General features: G+C 46.5%; 1 protein-coding gene across 2 annotated transcripts in view; it reads right to left on the bottom strand.

Annotated features, from left to right (window-relative positions):
* DCPS (decapping enzyme, scavenger) overlaps positions 1-18,112 on the bottom strand; it is a gene marked incomplete at both ends in the record, with an annotated part of 38,183 nt that extends 20,071 nt beyond the window's left edge. Inside the window, 2 exons of one of the 2 annotated variants that reach the window (XM_084250310.1) lie at positions 16,503-16,677; positions 17,891-18,112. In XM_084250310.1, the coding sequence (XP_084106436.1) occupies positions 16,503-16,677; positions 17,891-18,112 (397 nt within the window). The remainder of the gene's footprint in view (positions 1-16,502; positions 16,678-17,890) is intronic. The other variant, XM_084250311.1, reaches the window with a different exon arrangement.
* Between the last annotated feature and the right edge of the window lie 2,533 nt (positions 18,113-20,645).

Raw genomic sequence — 20,645 nt, 5'->3', positions numbered from 1 at the left:
AAAAAAAAGAAAAGGGATTTTCACGTTGCTGATCTGCAGTTGAATTTCTCTCAGATCTGCTAAGACAGTTATGCTTCCTCCCTTTGCTTCCTAGGTTCTCTAAGAAGAGTTCTCTTCTTAGTCTTTATGGGTTATATTTTTTAATTTACTTTAATTTAATTTACTTTTTTTTAACTTTTTTTTAAAGATTTATTTACTTATGCATACCAGAGCTGGGATACAGACCAGAGGTTTGAGGGGTGAGAGGATTCACCAGAGTCAGAGTGGGGAGTAGAACAGGCAGATCCACTGAAATACACTGCTGAGGGGAGCAGAGAGCATGTCAGGAGAGGTCTGCTGCACCATGTGGGTTGCTCCCTGGTTGGCTGGGGAATCGAACTTGGTGCTGCAATGGCTGCAGACAGCTTCATATGTTGCGTCTTAGTCCCTTGCACCACCAAGGAAGCCCATGGGTTATCTTTTTTTAAGGTAATTTCTTTAATGTCAGCTTCAGTGAGGGTTTTATTTATTTATTTATACATAAAAAAACTGGGGTGTGGGTTAGAGGTGCAGAGGGGGATGGGGGAGGGGTGACAGGATTCACCAGAGACAGAGTAGGGAGCTGAACAGGCGGAAGAGAACTGAAATACACTGCTGAGGGGAGCAGTAGGCAAGACAGGAGAGGTCTGCTGAGCCATGTGGATAGCTCCCTGGCTGGGGATTGAACTCATGTAGCAGTAGCTGGTGATAGCTTGATAGCACTGAGACTTTAACCCCTGCACCACTAGGGAGGCCCCTCAGTGAGGGTTTTAAAGGAAGCAGGTTGGCATTCAAATTGCCCTGTTTTAACCAGAAGCTGGTGGCCTTGTCCTTCGCTCCCTTTACAATTCTTTATATTTTTCTTAGCTGTTAGTATGTTTATTGACATAATGTTTCTTATTCCTGGTCCATCTCTTACAACAGGGCAAACATTCTTTGAGAGCAAGTGGTCTGTTCTCTGTGTGTGTGTGTGCAAGTGGTCTGTTCTGTGTGTGTGGGGTGTGTGTGTGTGTGTGTGTGGTGTCTGAAACAGCACCTGACACATAGCAGGTCCTCACAATACAGCCTATAGGTTAGGGTATGTATTCAAACGAATGTATATGCACAACGGCACACACATAAGGAAGAGCAAGAAAGAAGTCTGAAATTTATCCCAAGATGTTACGTGGACATATCCCAAGATGTTGAGAGGTTATTTCTAAGAGGTGGAGTTACATATGCAATTGTAATTGTTAAGCTGTTAACGATTATTAAATTATTTGCTTACTAATAATTGGTAATTATTTTGGTATTACACTTTCTAAAACCAACATGGATCACTTAAATAACAAATGTTAAAAACAAAAAAACAAGCCACACTTTAAAACTGGGGCCCAGAGAGGTTAAATAACTTGTCCAAAGTCACACAGCTAGCAAGTGGTGAAGCTGAGATGTGGACCTATCCAGTCTGGCTCCTCTATGCCACAGTGCCTTCCCAATGCCATAGGGCCTTCTCTTCTAGACCTTTCCTAAGATACCTATGCTATGGTATGGTCTCCAAAACACAGACCTACTGCATAGGAGAAACATGACTGTGCTGGATCGTATGCAAGGACATCTAGCGCAGAGGTCCCAGGCGCAGGGGACCTGGTGGTCTTGAGGCAGCAGCTCTTTAACCACAGGGATATTTCAGCAGTGGCAATGGCCATCCATCCTGCACACACACATGTTCCTGCTCTCTGCAGCTCAGATGAGCAGGCTGGTAGGCCCCTGGCTTAGACAGCTCTGTCCTGCCCATCAAGACCCTTAGGGTCTCCTGACATGCTCTTGCCAATAAATAAATCCACCTCCCGTCCCCCACTGAGACATGAAAGCCCAACTGCTTTCAGTGGTGGGAGGCAGGACCACGCAGAGTAAAGAGCAGCTGCCTCTCTTGCTTTCTGCCAATGCTAGCTTAGCCAAATCCCCAGGAAAATGCTGTTGCACATGAAACATGAAAATGCAAACCACAGACAGTCTGCTCTCCTTCCCATACACATGTTCAAACAAGACTGCTTTCCAGCCCTTGCTGATGACTTCTACAGGATGAGGTAATTTCTATGGCTCAGTCTGTGGCTTTTGCTCTCCCTTCATTATAGGAGCCAGTTTCAACTTATTTGACCCAGATGTGCAGACCCAGGGAGCAAGAACTGCAAAGCATGATCTGAGAGTGTGAGGCCCACCCCCCACCTTCCCTCCAGAGAGCCGAGCACAGCCACCCAGGTGACAAGCTGCCAGACCCAGACTGGATGACGCGTCATCAAAGAACTCTGAGAGATGGCAGCAGAGAGGCAGGGTGGGGGAGCGGAGGTGGGAGTGGAGGGTAGGGGGTTTCCCTTGCAGGGCCACACTGCCCTCAGCGCTGGCCTCGTGGTGAGAGACCGAGTCAGAGGAGGGAGAGGAGGCTGTCCTGCTCCAACTGCGGACCAGGAGGGGCAGGCCTCGCCATCCAGCTCTGCAGGGGCACTGGAAGCACTCAGTGGAGGCCTGAAGAGACCTCCAGAAGAAGCATAAACAGGGCTAGGGTGTGGTCCGGATCCTACCGGAAGCTTCAACCACTCCACAGCAAACCTCCAAACCGCTAATTACCTGTCTCAACGAAAGAAAGATGCTATTAGAGACAGATGAGAGGCAGATGCTGAGTTTTGCAGGACCCTGGATCTCACAGGCTCCTTCTCTCCCCCTCCTCAGTTGTCTGAGGCCCAGGAGGGGGAAGAGGGACTCTGAACAGGACTGAAAGGCCCGCAAGCAAATTAGGTCACTCTGAATGAGGCCCAGATGTGGCCTTCAGTTACAAGGTATAGAGGGTGGTTCCTTACGAAAGAAAAATGCTGCAGGAGGATGGCTATGGGGGTTCACATGGTTATGGGGGCTCATATCACTGCACAAAGTTCCCTTTGAACAGTACGACAGAGAGCAGATATCTAATGAGATAACGGACAGTGCTGGTCTTAGAGCAGCAAGCCCCTCTACTTCCCCAAACCCAGCAGGAAACTCTACAAGGGCTGAGCAGACCAAACTATAAGAGTTATTAGATTGAACACTCAGGAGTTCTAAAATATGGCTTCTCACCCAACTTCCAGTCTGAAGGTGTTTCCTTCATTTGCTGTGAAAGGTGCACAGGTACCAATGGACCCTGCATGTGTTGGTGGGAACAGAAGAAAAACAAAGAATGCATCCTCTACCGAGAGGCGCAGAGAATAACGGGCATTCTAGATATTACTCATGAAGAAGTGTGGTTTGGGAGTGGGCTATAGAACCAGGAGGCCCCAGGCTGGCAGCCACAGCCACAGCCCAGGGCTGAGGTGGAACCAGCTACCCTGTGGGAAATTCACCCTCTCCCAATGGTCCTGAGTAAGCTGGCTTTTCTGCTGACTCAAGTCCTAAGACTGCTATAGATTCCTGGGACCTTGTCCCATCTGAGGGAGAAAGAGAACACCAGTACTGTGGTGGAGGCTTCATCTCAGTTACTCAGGATCTATTCATTTCTAAATAGTTCTGATCGCAGTGGCTCCTTGACACCCACAGGAGCCATGAGTCTAGACGGAGAACTGACAGAAAGCCCCTGCTCTCACTGGTGAAGGGTGCAGAGAATGGAGCACTCAAAAGCTCTCTGAGTTGAGGAGGCAGGAATAGGAGAGCTTGGGGCAGATTTCATCCACAGGGACAGCTAAGAGAAAGGGTGAGTCCAGACTCTGGGTCAAGAATTTTACTCAGGCCTTAGGAAACTTTCCATCTTGCAATTTCTCCTTGGTGTTATTCTCTTGTCCTTCCAAGCCCCAGAGGGGCCCTGGCTTACTGGCCTCAGGAGTGAGCTCTGAAGCACCAGGGAGAAAAGTACACAAAATCATGCCATCGTTAGGAGGTCTCAACCGAAGAAACCAAAGAAGTGAAGAGACTCGTGTGGACTCGCCCCATTCACAAAATCCCATTTCAAAGTCCAGCTGATGCCAGGCACCCTTGGCCACACTATCCCTCTCCTGGAACACCCCTTCTCCCTCCTGTCTGCCTGTCACCAAGTCCAGTTCATCCCAGGAAGTCGCCAAGACTTCAGGTGTGGGAGGAGTCACCTCTGCACGCTCCCAGTGCACCAGCCCGCAGGAACCCCCTCCATAGCCACACTCATAATAAGCACCTCACAGAAAAGTCTCCATAAGAAAGTGTAAGTCACCAGAATCTGGGGTCCACATGTCTTGGGGTTTTGCAGTACTTGTTGATGACATGATAAGCTCCATACAATGAGAGTCATTCAGCTGTAAAAAAGCAAGCAACCAGTGGCCCCAGACTCCAGGCTAATCTTTTAATCTGCTTCTTTGTTATGTCTGGTGACGAACTTAATGTTCTAGAAATTGTCTATCTTTCCGAGACTTGCACGAATATATTCTCAAATTATTCGGAAGTCTAGTCCCCCAGTGCTAACCTTTAAGTAAAATAAACACTGGTGGTTGGGTACTCATTGTTCTAGTCTTTTCTTTCATGAGTTTACACAAATATGAACATATCTTAGACAGGTCTTTTCCTTTAAAGTGGGATGATCTTTCATGGGGTGTGTGTAACCCCAGTGATGTCCCATGACAGTCCACACAGATTTTCTTCCTCCCCTCTAACAGCAGCGCACACAGCTCACACTATACCTTGTGACACCTCCCCATGCCCCCACAGTCACTTAAGTCGTTTATTTTCCTGTCACAAATGATGCTGCAGTGTACATTTTTACACCTCTCTTGCACAAGCAATTGTGTAAGCCAGACACCTGGAAGTAGAAAGATTTGGTCAGAGGGATGCAGGTTTTATAATCTTATGGTTCTAGCCATGTATAAGTTGCACCCCCACCCACTGTGCCTGAGCCCCTAGGAACCTCTATGTGCATGAGAGTTTGGGGGAAACTAAGGTGTTTGTCTTGGCTCATCGACGTCAGCTTGATAATGGTTGTGGCCTCAATAGCTGTATAAGCTACACCTGCAGAACTCACACCCAATATATCTAGACATAGTGGGATGCCCCCCAATCCTATTTAATGGTGGCCCTCAGACCATTTCAAAAAGCTATTGCAAGGGTAGTAATGAAGAACAAAAGGGAGCAAACCTATAACAGTGATGGGAACAAGTGTTAGGGGGCAGTAGAGAAGGGGAGACTAGCTCGTTTCTGGAAGTCAGCAAGTGGAAAGAAACCCCTGAAGGGATGAGGCAGCCTGGAAAGAGCTGCAGCTACAGCACCCCATGGCTGGAAGTGATGCCAGCCTGGCCAAAAAGAAAATCTAGGCTCTGAACAAGCGGGTACAGAGGTCAGATTGGGAAATGAAGTTGGACACTGGGGTCAACTGAAGGGCGGTCTAGAGAAGACACACCCCAGTCAGCTCCATGCACGACCACAGCCTCATCGCAGGGGCAGGCATCTAATGCCAGGTGACAACAGGAGGCTCATCCACCAAAGACGTTAAACCAGTAGATTGGAGGAAGGGCAGGCAAAATTTGATAGCAAATATTTTATAGGCCTTGCAGGCATACATAAATTCTTTTCTCTCATATCCTTAATTTTGTTTTCTCTCTCTTTTATAATAATCCTATAGAAATATAAAATTCATTCTTATCTTAAACATAACAAAAACAGGGGCCTCCCTGGTGGTACAAGGGGTTAAGATGCAGCACTATGAAGCTATCTGCAGCCACTGCAGCACGAGTTCGATCCCCAGCCAGGGAGGTGACCCACATGGCATAGCAGACCTCTCCTGATTCACCTGCTGCTCCCCTCAGCAGTGTTATTTCAGCAGATCCGCCTGTTCTACTCCCCACTCTGTCTCTGGTGAATCCTCTCACCCCCTGCACCTCTGGCCTGTACCCCAGTTCTTGTATGAATAAATAAAAAAATAAATCTTAAAAAAAAATACATACAAAAACAAGGGAGTCATATTTGGCCCACAAGGTGTAGTGTACTGACTCCTGGACTAGAGCGTGACAGCTCCCACATGGACTCGGACCTTCAGGAGGGCTCCCCACATACTGAGGCAGGACCACCAGTCAATGAGGCCAAGCCCCGCTCCCACAACAGTGGCCCCGGTAGCTGCCCATTAAGGGCTGAAGCCATTTGCAGAAAACGGGCCTACCTCTGCATAGGGGCAAAGCCCACAACGAGTTGCTGGACTGTCAGACTGGCTCTTCACTTTTAAAGACAAATAACTTAACATTCACCAGACATTAAGGGAAAACCAGCAGCCTGTAAAAGAATGACCAAAATAAACAACCAGAACCAGATCCCAGTAGAAATGAGATCATTTAAGGGTCAGGAGATAATTTTCAAAACAATTCTCATTAGTATGTTAGAGAAAGTCAACCCAATCTGACCTCTGTAAAGTAAGAACAAGATGCTATGAAAATGAAATAATCAGAGAACAAGAGGGATGAAAATTTAAAACAACTGCCAAATTAAAAACCTTCTCTATAAAGTCTAGAAGGGAAAAAGTTAAGATAATCTAGAAGTCTGGACAAAGAAAGAATATGCATGAATGGGAAGTGAGATATTAGAAGTAGCACATGGGGAAAATCTAGGAAGTCTAACAATGAATAGCATTTCCAGGAAGAGGAAATAAAGAAAATGGATAGAAGGAAATTCTCAAAGAGTAAAAATTTGGCATAACACTTCATATCAAAAGGGCCCAGAAGTTCCCAGCATGATTAATGAAAAAAACCCAACCCCAAAACAGTCTTAAAAATTTTCAGAACACCAAAGAGAAAGATCACATTATACATGTCCAGAAAAGGAAACTAACAGAGTAAAACAAAAACAAGAAAACAAGTCAGCTACAAAGAAAAGAGGATTAAATGCGCATTAGCAACACTGGATGCTTGCAGTCACCAGAACAATGCCTTTAACATTTTGAGGGGAAATAAATTTAAGTTCTGTGTTCAGTAAAAGCATACATCAGAAGTGAGAGTAAAATAAAGGATTCAAATTTTAGCTCTCATGGATTCTTTCTGAGGAGCTACTGAAGAATGTAACTTTAGTTAAACGAGAGCGAAACAAGAAAACAGTGGGTCTACCCAGAAAACAGTGGGTCTACCCCAGGAAGACTGGAAAGGAAGTCAGGGGTTGAGGAATCAGCTGCCTAGCAGGAACCCCAGGAAAGGGCAGTCTAGAAATAAAAGATTCCAGGAAGGAAAGGAAGGAGCTACCAAGTAATGAATTATCAAACTGAGTGACTGGATAATTTCAAAAACAGAGTAAAAAGTACAGTATTCTTTTAACCACACACACATAAAAAAGGCAATAGAAAACTTTGTGAAAAAAGTCAAAGCTGGTTGAATAATGGTTGATGCATGCAACAAACTTAAAAGCAGCATGATTTGGAGGAAATGCTGGAATGTAAGAAAAGAGGCTCCACCTGACCTAGAGATCAAGAGGATCACACAGTGGGGAGATGGAAGGGGACGCTAATCCCAGTGTGCAGCCTAAATGCGCAGCACATGCGAACGTGGCCGTGACAGCGTAAACATAATGCACGGTTGTCAACTTAGCAGCGACTGACAGACAAAACACACAAGACTTCACTGTGATCAGGCAGTACATACCATGACACTGGGAAGCCCAAGTACAGCTGACAGAGAAGCTGGGGGACAGTTCCCAGGAGGTGGGAAGGGAAAGCTGGTGGCACTGATAGTCTCACCTGACAGAAAAAACATCTGGTAGATGGAATCAGGACTAAAGATGTCCAAATACTTAGGATTCCAAAGGCAACTTCTTAAAACCCAAAAAGTAATAGCATAAACATCAAAAAGTTAGGGCCTCCCTGGTGGTGCAAGAGGTTACGTCTCAGCACTATTAAGCTATCGGCAGCCACTGCAGCATGAGTTCAATTCCCAGCAAGGGAGAAACCCACATGGCACAGCAGACCTCTCCTGTCTCACCCGCTGCTCCCCTCAGCAGTGTGTTTCAGTAGATCTGCCTGTTCTGCTCCCCACTCTGTCTCTAGTGAATCCTCTCACCCCTTACACCTCTGGCCCACATCCCAGCTCTTTCATGCATGCATAAATAAAAATAAATCTTAAAAAAAAAAAATCAAAAAGTTGACAGGAGAGGAAAGGGTGAGGAAAGTAAGGGGTTAATCTTTTCATCTCCTACTATGGGGAACTGATAATGTCCAATTTTGATACATCAAAACAGAGTTGTATTAGAATAATATTCAGGGTTTTATTTATTTATTTATACAAGCACTGGGTACAGTCAGAAGCACGGGAGGGTGAGAGAATTCACCAGAGCTGGAGAGGGCAGCAGAACAGGCAGAAGGACTGAAGTACACTGCTGAGGGGAGCAGCGGGTGGCAGGAGAGGTCTGCGCACAATGTGGGACCCTTGCCCAGCAGCTGGGGATCGAACCGGTGCTGCAGAGGCTGCGGGGCAGCTTTGCAATCCAGTGCTCAACCGCTGCACCACCAGGGAGGCCCCTATTCAGGTTTTTTTAATTTATTTATGCATACAAGAGCTGGGGTATAGGCCAGAGATGCGGGGTGTGGGGGGTGAGAGGATTCACCAGAGACAGAGTGGGGAACAGAACAGTCAGACTGACCGAAATACACTGCTGAGGGGAGCAGCTGGAGAGACAGGAGAGGTCTACTGCGCCATGTGGGATGCTCCCTGGCCGGCTGGGGATCGAACTCATATTGCAGAGACTGTGGATTGCTTCATAGTGCTGTGCTTAACCCCTTGCACCACCAGGGAGGCCCTAGAGTAATATTCAGCTAAGGGTCTGGGGGAAACCACCAGGGGTACTGAACCCAGAAATTTTCGATTTTCTTGATACTTCAGTAAAGTCAGCAGAGTAGGATATGAGGCTGGTCTACAGAGGCTGGTTGACTATTTGGCCACGCTGTTGTGTGACTTTGATGCCAGCCCTAGCCAATGACTCAGTAGGTCCAGATGCTTTATTCAAGAAAGCTCCGTAAGTATTGCTGATGAAAAGTCCTAGTTAAGAACCAGACTGCTAAGTAAACTCAGGCATTCCATTCATCCTGAGATTCGGCAGTTCTCTGGTCTCTTATGACACAGAAGGCCCTGAGTAGGCTAGCCAGGCATTTGATTCCTCACTTTCGGGGCAGGGCACATAGCCATTGAATCTTGCAGAGAAATCTCAGAGCAATTCTGTGACTTGCCCTGGTGTTGTCAACTGGCTGTAAGCCTCAGGGTATCTCACGGGAGATGACAGAGGTGCTTGTCAACACCCCAAAGCCAGGCAAGGCTTTCCCTGTTGGTCGCTGTTCAGAGAACTCTTGTCCTTCAGTTCAGCTGCAAGGGGAGGGCTGCTGAAGACACCAAGGGAGATGGGGGTGAGGCCGTGCCAGTCTGTGCTTCAGGGGAGGTCACAGAGCCCGGCACTGGGTCTTCTGCATTGTCAGAAGACCAACACAGCATGGGCCTCCTTGTGCTGACCAGGAGGGAGTTGAGTAAGGTCCTGCCCTCCTCCATCCCACAGCGGAGGCAGTTTGCAGGAACTAAATTACGCTAGTATCCAACCCCCAGAGGAAGAAGGCCTTAACCACTCTTACTTTCAGACACAGTGATTAGAAACCAAACTTGACAACGTGGGTGGAGTCCCATAACAAGTAGGGGAATATTCTCACTTCTAAGAACCTGGGAACTACACTGTACATAAAAAACAATGTGTTTTACATATATTTATATATATGCAAAGTAAGTACCACCTAATATCCTGTAATAACAAGACCCTTATGTCATGCTCTTGGGACACAGAGCATAAAGTCTAATACAACAAAACATCACCAGAGCTTCCTGTATGCCCTGCCCCCGCCATGGAAGAGTGCCTTGCTGAATTAGGGGTTTACCATTTCTTTTTTGTCTTCTTGGTTTTACCATGTGTGTAGGCGTTCCTTAGTGGCACTTTGCTTAGTTCCGCTTGTTTTTTCCACTTTATCTAATCAGAATCCAACTGTGTGTATTTTGTCTTGCTTTTCTTGCTCTACGTGGTGAGATTCATCCTTCTTGACGTGGGGAGCCAGAGTTCATTCATTTTCACTGCCGTAAAGAAGCAGCCATGCAGGAAAACACCTTAATTTATTATCTATGCTATTTTTAGTTGATATCTGGTTTCTAGTTTTTTTCTACCATGAACGATGCGGCCAGGGAAACTCTTAGGAGAAGGAGAATGGCTAGCTTTTAAAATGCTCCTCCCAAACTAGTCCTCACTCAGGACTCAAGAGGTCCAGGTTTTTTTGTTTGTTTTTTTTTTTTAAGATTTATTTTTTATTTATACAATAGCTAGGGTGCAGGCCGGAGGCACGGGAGAGTGAGAGAATTCAACCAGAGACAGAGTGGGGAGCAGAACAGGCAGACAGACCAAAAGCACTGCTGAGGGGAGCAGTAGGTGCAAAAGGAGAGGTCTGCCGTGCCATATGGGTATCTCCCTGGCCAGCCGGTAATCGAACCCGTGCTAGAGAGGCTGTGGACAGCTTCACAGCGCTGTGCTCAACCTGCTGCACCACCGGGAGGTCCAAGGTCCAGGTTTTGACTCTGTAAAGAGGATGGGGAGGGAAACCCTGGCTGGAGCTAAAGTACTGGGCGTTCTCCGCAACCAAAGAAGACTTGATTTCCCTGGATGGTTCTGCTCCCCACACTGGCCTCCCTGGCACACAGATGCCTGCTCCTCCTCTCAACCACAGATCCCACACCCTGCTCCACAGCAGAGAAAACAATTGGCTTTTTTAGACACAGTCTGGATTTCTGAGTCACACCCCTCTCCCTACTACTAGCCTCTCCTTCCCCAGGTAAAAGGGAAAATGGGTCTCAACACAAGAGCCCCATCTGTGGCCACAGGCAAGCCGTGAGCTGTAGCTTCAGCAGGAGCTGATCATGGCTCTGCCCTGCCTAAAGGGCCAGAACACCTAGAAGGGGCCACTCATCTGGCTGCTGTCCTCACTCGCCACACTGTCAAAGGGGAAGAAACTGCCTGTGGTCAGGGCCAGGCCCTTGCCCATAGGGTACATATATTCTTCCATTTAAGGCTTGTCTATTTTAAAGGCAGAAAAGCAAATATAGAACATGACTCAACACTTATTGAACACACGCCACATGCTAGCCTCTGTGCTCAGTGCTTTATAGACCTTATCTGGATGGGTCCTGACCCATGAGAGTGGGAAGGAAATTAATTTAGGAGATTAAAACCAGCATTTTTAAATTTTTAAATAAGGACACAGATAAGACTGGAATTAAGATGAGAATACCAGAGAGCAGCTCATAAAGTAAAGCTAAGTATTGTTTTATCAGCCTTTTGTCCCCCCTTACATCCATGTGTATTTTCCGATACCAGGTCACAATGGGAAATACATCCCTCACTGTGACAGAAGCTCAATGTCTTTAAGATGTTTTTATTACATAACCATCCTGAGGTACATCCAGCTACTAACATAAAAAAACTGAAGCTGTTTCCCCAACTTATCTCTGGATCACACACCCCAGTCACCAACTGTCCTTCCAGGCTCCTGATACAGCGGCCTCTTCTCTGTTCCTCTTTCCTCACCCAGAACACATCTGTTGCGTCAGTCTCGCACACTGTTTCACCCCCCCACCCTGCTCTCTGCACAGCTGGCTCCCTTCTATTCTTCAGTTCTCTGCTTGGGGGTCAGAGAGCCCTTGGACCCCAGCCTGGGCAGCCCTATTCCAGTTTGTGGTTGCTTAGACATTTACTTCCTTGTTTGCTGTATGCCTCCCCCACTCTCACTCCAGAGACAGAGATATGATCTCATATACTCTCAGGTACATACCTAGCATCTAGCACAGCGCTTGGCATCCAGCAGGCACGTCCTGTTTGTTACGCGAACACAGAAACTTCCCATGTCCTCACTGTTGGTAAACGACATTGCCAGGATTCCTGCCCAGGTGTGTCTGGCAAGCCAAGCCTGCTCTAACCCCTGCACTATATACTAAAACTCAAACATGGCAGACATGCACTCAGGCCATAAGGTAGGGAAGCGTTGGCCAGTGCATCTAATCTGGTGCCCACACTCTCCCAATTACATCAGTGGGGTGTAGGCCCTGAGTGGCTTACAGGAGCAGTCTCGTGGCCAGCTGAGGATCTCAAAGGAATAAATGAGGAGAGTGCAAAACCCTCAGGCTAGAAGAAATTTCCCAATGACTAGAGAAATACCAGAAGAATCAAGAGAGCAGCCAGTTCAGAAATGGGGGTTGAAGGCTCCCCTAGGCAAGCAGTGCTATGGGAAGGAAGGCTGGAGAAACTGCCAGAGACAGTAGAAAAACTCCAAGGGGCAACAGTCCAGCAGGTTCAGAGGACTGAGGCTGCAGGAACCTCTTTAAGACACCCCCCCCCCCCCAGCACACATTAAGAGCTGGTGACCAAGATAGACATTGGAGAGGCAGGACTGAGAAGGGCTGGCTCTGACAAAGGGGCCGGCCCAGGAATGTGTAGGCAATACCGCCACCTTGTGGTCGTGGGGGATGCTTGACCACAGGGGACACGATGGGTCAGTTTCTAGGCTCATTCTTCACTGGTCTTACTGCGCATCTAACACAGGTCTGGCTATGGTGACTGGAAATGAGTCTGACCTGACTCTGACTTTCAAGGACCCCTGTTTCCCACATCCAGGTAGTGACCAAACCCTGCTGAGTTTACTTCCCTCTTTTCATCACTTGTGGGTTAGCACCTCCAAATAAGGCTGGGAAGGCAGAGACAGTATCTTACTAATCTCTGAAGCCCAGGGCCCAGCACATCAGAATAATCATAGAGGCTACTATTTAACAGGTGCTAGGTGCTTTTAAGGACATTAATGCCTCTAATTCTCACATTTTACCTGTGAGGTACCTGTGAGACATTCTAATGGAGATGTCAAGTAGGTGTTTTGTTTTTTTTTCTTCCAATATGACCTGGCAGTTCTCAGAGAGGTCAGAGATGGATAAATGTGAGCACCACTCACACAGAGAAGGTGTTTACAGACCAGTGCCTTTAAAAGTTTAACATGCAAGTAACTTACCTGGGGGGTTTGCTATAATGCAGATTCTGAGGCCTGGCGTAGGGTCTGAGACTCTGCATTGCTAACAAGCTTCCAGATGATACCAATGTTGCAAGTCCGAACACCCTTTGAGTGGGAAAATTCTGGAACAGAGGATGATGAGCTATGGCCAGAAAGTCAAATCTAGCCTATTGTCTGTTTCTCTACACCCAGCAAGCAAATAATGGCGTTTTTAAAACAAAATAAACAATCCAGTCAAGAAATGGGCAGAAAAACTTAAAAGACATTTCTCCAAAGAGGAAATGAAAATGTCCAACAGGCATATGAAAAAATGTTCAACATCCCTTATAATCAGGGAAATGCAAATTAAAACCACATTGAGATCTCACCTTATACCAATAAGAATGGCAAATATTAAAAAAACAAGCAACAACAAATGTTGGGGAGGATGTGGTGAAAAGGTACTTTCCTGCACTGCTGGTGGGAGTGCAAACTGGTCCAACCACTATGGAAAGCTGTCTGGAGGTTCCTCAGTCTACTAAAAATGGAGCTACCATACGACCTGGCAATTCCACTTCTAGGGATCTAACCAAAGGACACAAAAACAATGATTCAAAAGAACCCTGTACCCCTACGTTTATTGCAGCACCATTTACAATAGGAAAAATCTGGAAACAACCCAAAAGCCCAAAATAGATGACTGGATCAAGAAGGTATGGCATATATACACAATGGAATATTATTCAGCAATCAAAAAAGATAAATTCATGCCATTTGCAGCAACGTGGATGGAACTAGAAGGAATTATGCTCAGTGAAATAAGCCAGAAGGAAAAAGAAAAATATCGGATGGTTTCACTTATAGCAGGAATACAGGGGAACCAAACAAGACATCAGTGTAAAAAAAAAAAACAGTACAAAACACAACAAAGCAGAAATGGACAATTATAAATCAGAGACTGCAGGGGAGGAAACGGGAGAGGGATCAGAGGGAGGGAGGGAGGAGCACAGGGGACTGAGGTGATGGTGCACGGGTACATTGGTGAAGGAAACTCTATGGGGACTACACCTGAGGGGGTCGGGGGGAAGCAAATATTGTTTAAAAATGAACAATAATGTAAAAAATAAAAAAAAAATTAATGTAAAAAAAGAAGTTAAAAATCACACAAGAGTATACCACAAAGTTAACATTTTAGCAAACTTTATAGTTTTTATGTGCATGTTTAGAGATCTTATAATTTAAACTCACTTTAACTTAACACTTCCTTTGGTCCCTCAAAGAAATATAATATGGAAAAGTCTTGATGAAAAAAAATGGCATTTTTATTTTTGAAGGGTTAAAAGAAAAAGAGAATACGTGACAAAGACCACTTGTGTCTCACAAAGTCTGAAATATTTACTCTCTGGTCTTTTACAGAAAAAGTCTAGAAGATTATCCAGGGTCAGGGTGTACAGTAAAATGAGATAAGGCTTGACCCCTGAAGCAAACTATTATGACTTCCAAATCACCACGCTTAGCTTGTGTAGGGAAAACAGAGAGATAATGCACTGTCTGTATGCTGATGCTTCTGCTAAGCCCTGGAAAAGAGGAGCTAACATCTCAGATTCTCAGGTGGGAGTAGGTAGGACTGGGAAAAAGGTATAGAAAGTTGTGGAGTTCTGAGTGGTGAGGACCTGTGGGGTGAGTGGATGAACAACTGCCTCTTTCAAGGCTTATTTTAGACAAAAATGACAGAAATAGAAAGGTAAGGCAGGCTACCCCACTTGTGGTATGTATTACAGAAGTTGGGGAAAAATTAAATGGAAAAGGAAAGGCTGTGAATTCAACAGGGTCACTCCATGGAGCAGAACCTTCTGAATTTTGGCTGCAGATGGGGAGGGTAGATATGGTAGGATTGGGAAGGCTGATGGGGAGGGGTGGCAGCAGAATGGCCCCAGAGCCTACAGTTTGGGGGCTGCCCCAAGTGGTATTTGGCTACCGTCCCTTCTGTCATACTTCTGCTACCTCATGTTAAGGAAAGCATTTGCTTAAATGTCAAGGTCTGAGAAAGTAAATACAGCGGTCATTTCCATCAACTCGCACCAATCAATCTGACTCTCCTGCAACAGAGGACCAGGCTGTTGGGCTTTCAGTTGCGAAAGGTTTGCTTGTCTCACATCAAATACTCACGTATATTTTCAAAGGACACAATAGTGCCCTTTCTTGGGAGTGCAAAAAACACTAAATCTATCAAAAAGACCATGGCAAGATATCCATAATGTCAAACTTCTTAAATGCCGGAGGGCAAATAAAAAGAGGATATTATGAAACTGTCATGTGCTGTAAAGCAGATCCCAGAATTTCCGGGTTAGGAGGAACCTTGAAAGTCAACCAGTCTCCTCCAATCTTCCAACAAAGCTGCCCACTGAATCTGACCATCAAAACAGGAAAAGGCCCACCTAACACCTGGCTTGCGGCATGTGATATTCTTCTTCCTCTTCTTCATAATGGAAGAAATATTTGCGATTAAAAACAAATCTCTGCCTTTTAACCTCCAAGTTCCTGCCCTTTTCAAATCTACCCTTTGATCATAGTCCTCACATGCCTGATTAGATAGCGAATTCCCTCAGGGAAGAAACTAATCTTAGCAACACCCCAGCACACTGCTCAGTCAAGCGGTGTGGTGAACCAGTCCTTAGTCTTCTGAAAGATCTTCAAGTCCTTCTGCTGCTATTGGCTGTGTGATCTTGGATAAGCTGCTTAGCCTTTCAAAACCTCAGATGCCTCACCTGTGAAGTTCTATCACAATAGGGTTATTTTGAAGATTAAATATGATAATACTTAGAATAGCATACTTAGCAAGATGGCACAATGGTAAGGGTTTCCTGAGTATGACAGACATTATCATTCACTCTGTAGATGAAACTGTTCTAGCTCATGAATCACACTCCCCCAGAGCAGGGTTTCTCAGCCTGAGCACCACTGACTCTTCCTGCTGTGGGGAGCCATCTTATGTTTCGTTGCGTATTTAGCAGCACCCTTGGCCTCTGCTCTCCAGGTAGCAGCAGTTCTGATTAGCAAAAACTGCTTCATATATTGCCAAATGTCTCCTGAGGGGTAAAGGTTCCGCCTGCCATTGAGAATTACTGCATTAGAATTCACAAATCAGTTATAGAGTGGTTAATATAGGGCCTCCCTGATGGGGTAAGGGGTTAGGTCGCAGCCACTGAAGCACAAGTTCGATTCCCGGCCAGGAAGGTGACCCACATGGTGCAGCAGACCTCTCCTGTCTTCCATGCTACTCTCCCCCAGCAGTGTATTTCAGTATATCCACCTGTTCTGCTCCCCACTCTGTCTCTGGTGAATCCTCTCACCCCTTGCACCTCTGGCCTACACCCTGGCTTTTGTCTGCACAAATAAATAAATCTTTACAAAAAACAGAGTGGTCACCACACCCCCTAATTTCCCACTGTCACGCTGTTCCCACATGCAGCCACCTGAGCCACCACTTGCTCACCACTCAATTGCCTTGGAGGGAACAGGTGATAGGTGCTGTAGATGTCATTGGACAACTGCAACTGAAGCTCAGGGCTGCCCTTCAAGAGCTGGGCCACCTGTTCCACCTGAAACGGCGTCTTCTCCAGGATCACAATGGCATCCTCTCCATCCTCATCCCCAGAGGCCTCGTTCACCTGTGGGCAGAGACAGCATTAGGGCAGAGCCACAGGTGAGGTCTGGAGAATGGAGAGGGAAGCTCATGGGGCCTCTGAAATTCTAACACTTGGGATGTACTTCTGTAGTCTTCTCTCTGGGGAAGGACAGCCATTGCACTCACGTTTTTTCTTGCAGAAAAGGCACCTCATTAACACAAATCCCTGGGGCAGCTCTCAAATCTTTCTCCTAAAAGATGCAAGGCTTCTCTGTTATTTTCTGTATTAGACTCCCAAGATCACTGTCCAATTCTCTCCATTTTACAAATGTATGCAGAGTCTGAGGTCTTGAGATTAAGTGGCTTGACCAAAGTCACATGAACAGTCAATGTTGATGCAAAAACCAATGAGCCCTAACTAACTCCCAGCGTGAAGGTTCTGATGGCTAAAGTTTTCAGCAGATACTGCAGCAAGAAGTTCTGACCGGGCAGAGAAAACCAGGCAGAACATTTTAAAGAACAAGACTCACACAGAAAGGCATGGTAGGCCCCCATCCTCCCAAAAGTGAGAGCTTCTGTAGGAGTTCTGGGGAACGCTAACACTTGCACATGGCTAGGCCTCCTCACCAGTTCCCTGAATGGTCTCCAGTCTTTCCTCAGTCCCCGCAGGAAAGCTGACCTAGTACGAGAGCCAGCTGTGACTATCTAAAGATACTCAGTACTCCCGAAGATCAGGGAGGGTAACTTTCATCTCTACATCCCCAGCACGCAGCTCAGTGCTGGTCTGTCAAAGCAAGATGTGTGGAACTGAATTACCAATTTAGTAAAGTGTCTCCTGGGCTCGGGCTGAAGTCCTGTCCAGCGGGGATTCTATTGCCTAGTCTCTGTGTCGTTGCCAGAGGCATGAATGAGCAAGCCTGTGTAGCACAGCAACGGGGCTCCCCCCTTTACAGTCTAAATAAATAAATGGTGAGTGTTTGAGGAATTTAACACGTGATTTTTAATCTGCAACACACTTTACAAGTGTAGTTGTTACTTTTAGTAAGGGATGAATTAGAAAAGTGAGCCAATTCACTTCATTCTAGGTCATCCTGTCTCCTCTAAGCGCCCGGACCCCAATGTATCCGGCAGCGCCTTCAGATCGTAACCGTCCCCAGGAACTAGGTTAGTATTTTTCTGCAGAGAGCTGGAGGGTAAAAAATCCCAAAAAACCCGCCCCCAAAGCGATGATTGGATCACTCCTCCACGCATGCCACCCCGGGGGTGCCTAATGGTACCTTCCCATGTAGGAAAATGATTTTGTCCCGCGCAGACTCCCTGAGCACTTTTTTCACTCTAAAGCCGGAGAAAGGTAAGCGCACAGGGTCAGAGGTGCCATTCCCAGCGCCTGATTCCTTGTCCTCTCTGCTGGGAGCTTCCGTCTTCTCGACCTCCAATTCGCGCTTTCTCTTGCTGGGCTGAGATACAGTGTCCGCCATGCTGCCGGGCAGGAGGTGTGCGCCTGCGCAAACCTAGCCGTGGCTCCGCCCCTCCCGGGCCGTTCCCGGGTATCTGCGTAGCCTCGGAGACTACAACTCCCGACATGCTCTGCGTCGGAGCCCGGGGTTCTCGGGGGAGGGGGGATGAGGGGGGAGGGGATGAGGGGGGGAGGGGAGGGAGGGGGGAGAGAGGGAGAGGGGGAGAGAGGGAGAGGGGGGAAGGGGGTCCTTGGAACTCTGAGCCCTGTGGCCTGCGTAGAATGAGCGTTTTCATTCAAGCTACTGCCCTTGGTCTCCCCATTCTGGCCAGCCCGGAGTTGGGGTTGGTGCTGACGGTGGGTAAGACAAGACAGAGTCCCTGAACAGCCACGCTGATGTTGTTGCAGTGGCCAGAGATGGCAGACACCCGCTGATCTCTGAAAGCTTTGACACCTTGTTTGCATAGCTATTTTTTTTTTAAGATTTATTTATTTATTTATACAAGAACTGGGTACAGTCAGAAGCACTGGAAGGTGAGAGATTTCACCAGAGCCGGAGTGGAGAACAGAACAGGCAGACCGAGGAAATACACTGCTGAGGGGAGCAGTGGGCACGGCAGGAGAGGTCTGCGTGCCATTGGGACCCTCCCTGGAGGCCGGGGATCGAACTGGTGCTGCAGAGGCTGTGGGCAGCTTCGCAACCCAGCGCTCAACCGCTGCGCCACCGGGGAGGCCCTGCATAACTATTTTTTTTTAGAGATTTTATTTATTTCTGCATACAAGAGCTGGGGTACAGGACAGAGGTGTGGGGGTGAGAGAAATCACCAGAGACAGAGTGGGGTACAGAACAGGCAGATTGACCTAAGTACACTGCTGAGGGGAGCAGCGGGTGAGGCAGGAGAGGTCTGCTGCGCCATGTGGGTTGCTCCCTGGCTGGCTGGGGATCGAACTCGTGCTGCAGAGGCTGCGAACTAGCCCCATAGTGCAGTGCTTAACCCCTTGCGCTACCAGGGAGGCCCTGCATAGCTATTTTAATCAAAATGATACTTACGTTGATTCGTTAGCTTGAAAGGAATGTTTCTGAGACAAATCTACTGAACTAATCTTAGCTCTTGGTCGATTTTTAATTAGCACTGAACCCATTTTCACTTTACAACCATTTTCATTTTATAGAAGTCTTCATCGTGCTTAGTTCTTTATAGATTCAGTGCTTTTCCCTGAAAAGAATGGTAAATGAACACGGGCAGAAAGACATTGCCCTGGCCTGTTTCTTTTTCTTTCGGGTTGGGCGGGTTTGCCACGTGTGTATGCAGTTTGACCATGTGCCCACTGTGCTAACCCTGGGCTTGATTAGTGTCAAGAATCTGATTCCCTTATCAGAGTTTCTTTTGTGTCTTTCATTTTTTTCTTTTGGGAAGGAGGGGGCATATAAAATTTTAACTTATAATTTCTTTGCAACCTCCAGTGCTTGTGCGCCTACTTCCAGGGACCGGCAGCCTGTCACTTCTTCAGAAGGGACTCCCTTCTGCCAAAGCCATTGTATTTTCTACTCCCCACCCTTTTTTTTAACTTTAACTTGGGTGGTGGGGAGCATATTGAGAAGCAGGTTTTTAAAACCCCGTTGGGTGAATTTGTGCTACCTGTATTTGATTTATAGCATCTCATCTAGCTCCCACTTGCCATGACTTGCTATCAGCAAGACCGTTTTAAATTATGGTGGCTTTGGTGAAAACTTCAGGAGAGCAAAGTGTCTGCTTTCCAGAAAAATAATTGTCATTTGAAATGAAATTCTTCTTTGAAGTTAAAAAAAAGAAAAGAAATATGTGTTTGATTTAAGGCCGCTTTGTGAAGTAGAGAGCATTAGTAGGGGAGACTTAGAATCTGGAATAATTATCTTCAACAACAACAAAAAAAATTAGCTGTTTGCCCACAAGTTTCCTGGATACATTACTCACTCCTGGGAATATATATACACGTAAGAGGTTATGAACTGTATGCAAGACTAGAACAAAATGTCCTCGGAGACCAGTGGCAATAGCAGAACCTGTTCAGAAATCCAAAGTCCTACTAATCTTATGAAAATTTCTAGATATTTTCTTTCTTTCTCTCTTTTCCCTCTCCCTTCCTTTACCCCCCTTCCCCCAACTCTGTCTTTTTAGCTACTGGGAAAGGAATTTGAGCTGAGTAGGTTTGTTTTCACAGGAGAGCCCAGAATTGGGGGCCTTCAAGTTTGGCCCCACCACTGACTGGCTCTGCAACTTTGGGAAATCACTTCCCAGCCAGAGCCTCCGGTTTTCTAAATGCCAGACACTATCAGTCCCAAACAAAACAGGAGAGATCTATATTTGCATAAAATTCATAATTCAGGTGAGGGTGAGATAAATATGATAATTTTAGATAATGATTGCTATTTATAGAATAAAAAAGGGTAATGTGATCGAGCTTGGGGACTAGGAGGATTTTAGATAAGGTAGTCAGATGGCTTCTAAGGAAGTGAGTTTCAGCTGAGACTTGCGTGATCAGAAAGAACCAGGCATGTGAAGAGACCAGGGCAG

Source organism: Talpa europaea, assembly GCF_964194135.1.
Source record: "Talpa europaea genome assembly, chromosome: 12".
NCBI lineage: Eukaryota > Metazoa > Chordata > Mammalia > Eulipotyphla > Talpidae > Talpa > Talpa europaea.
The sequence above is the reverse complement of the archived record's forward strand: the minus strand, read 5'-3'. Positions and strand labels throughout refer to the sequence as shown.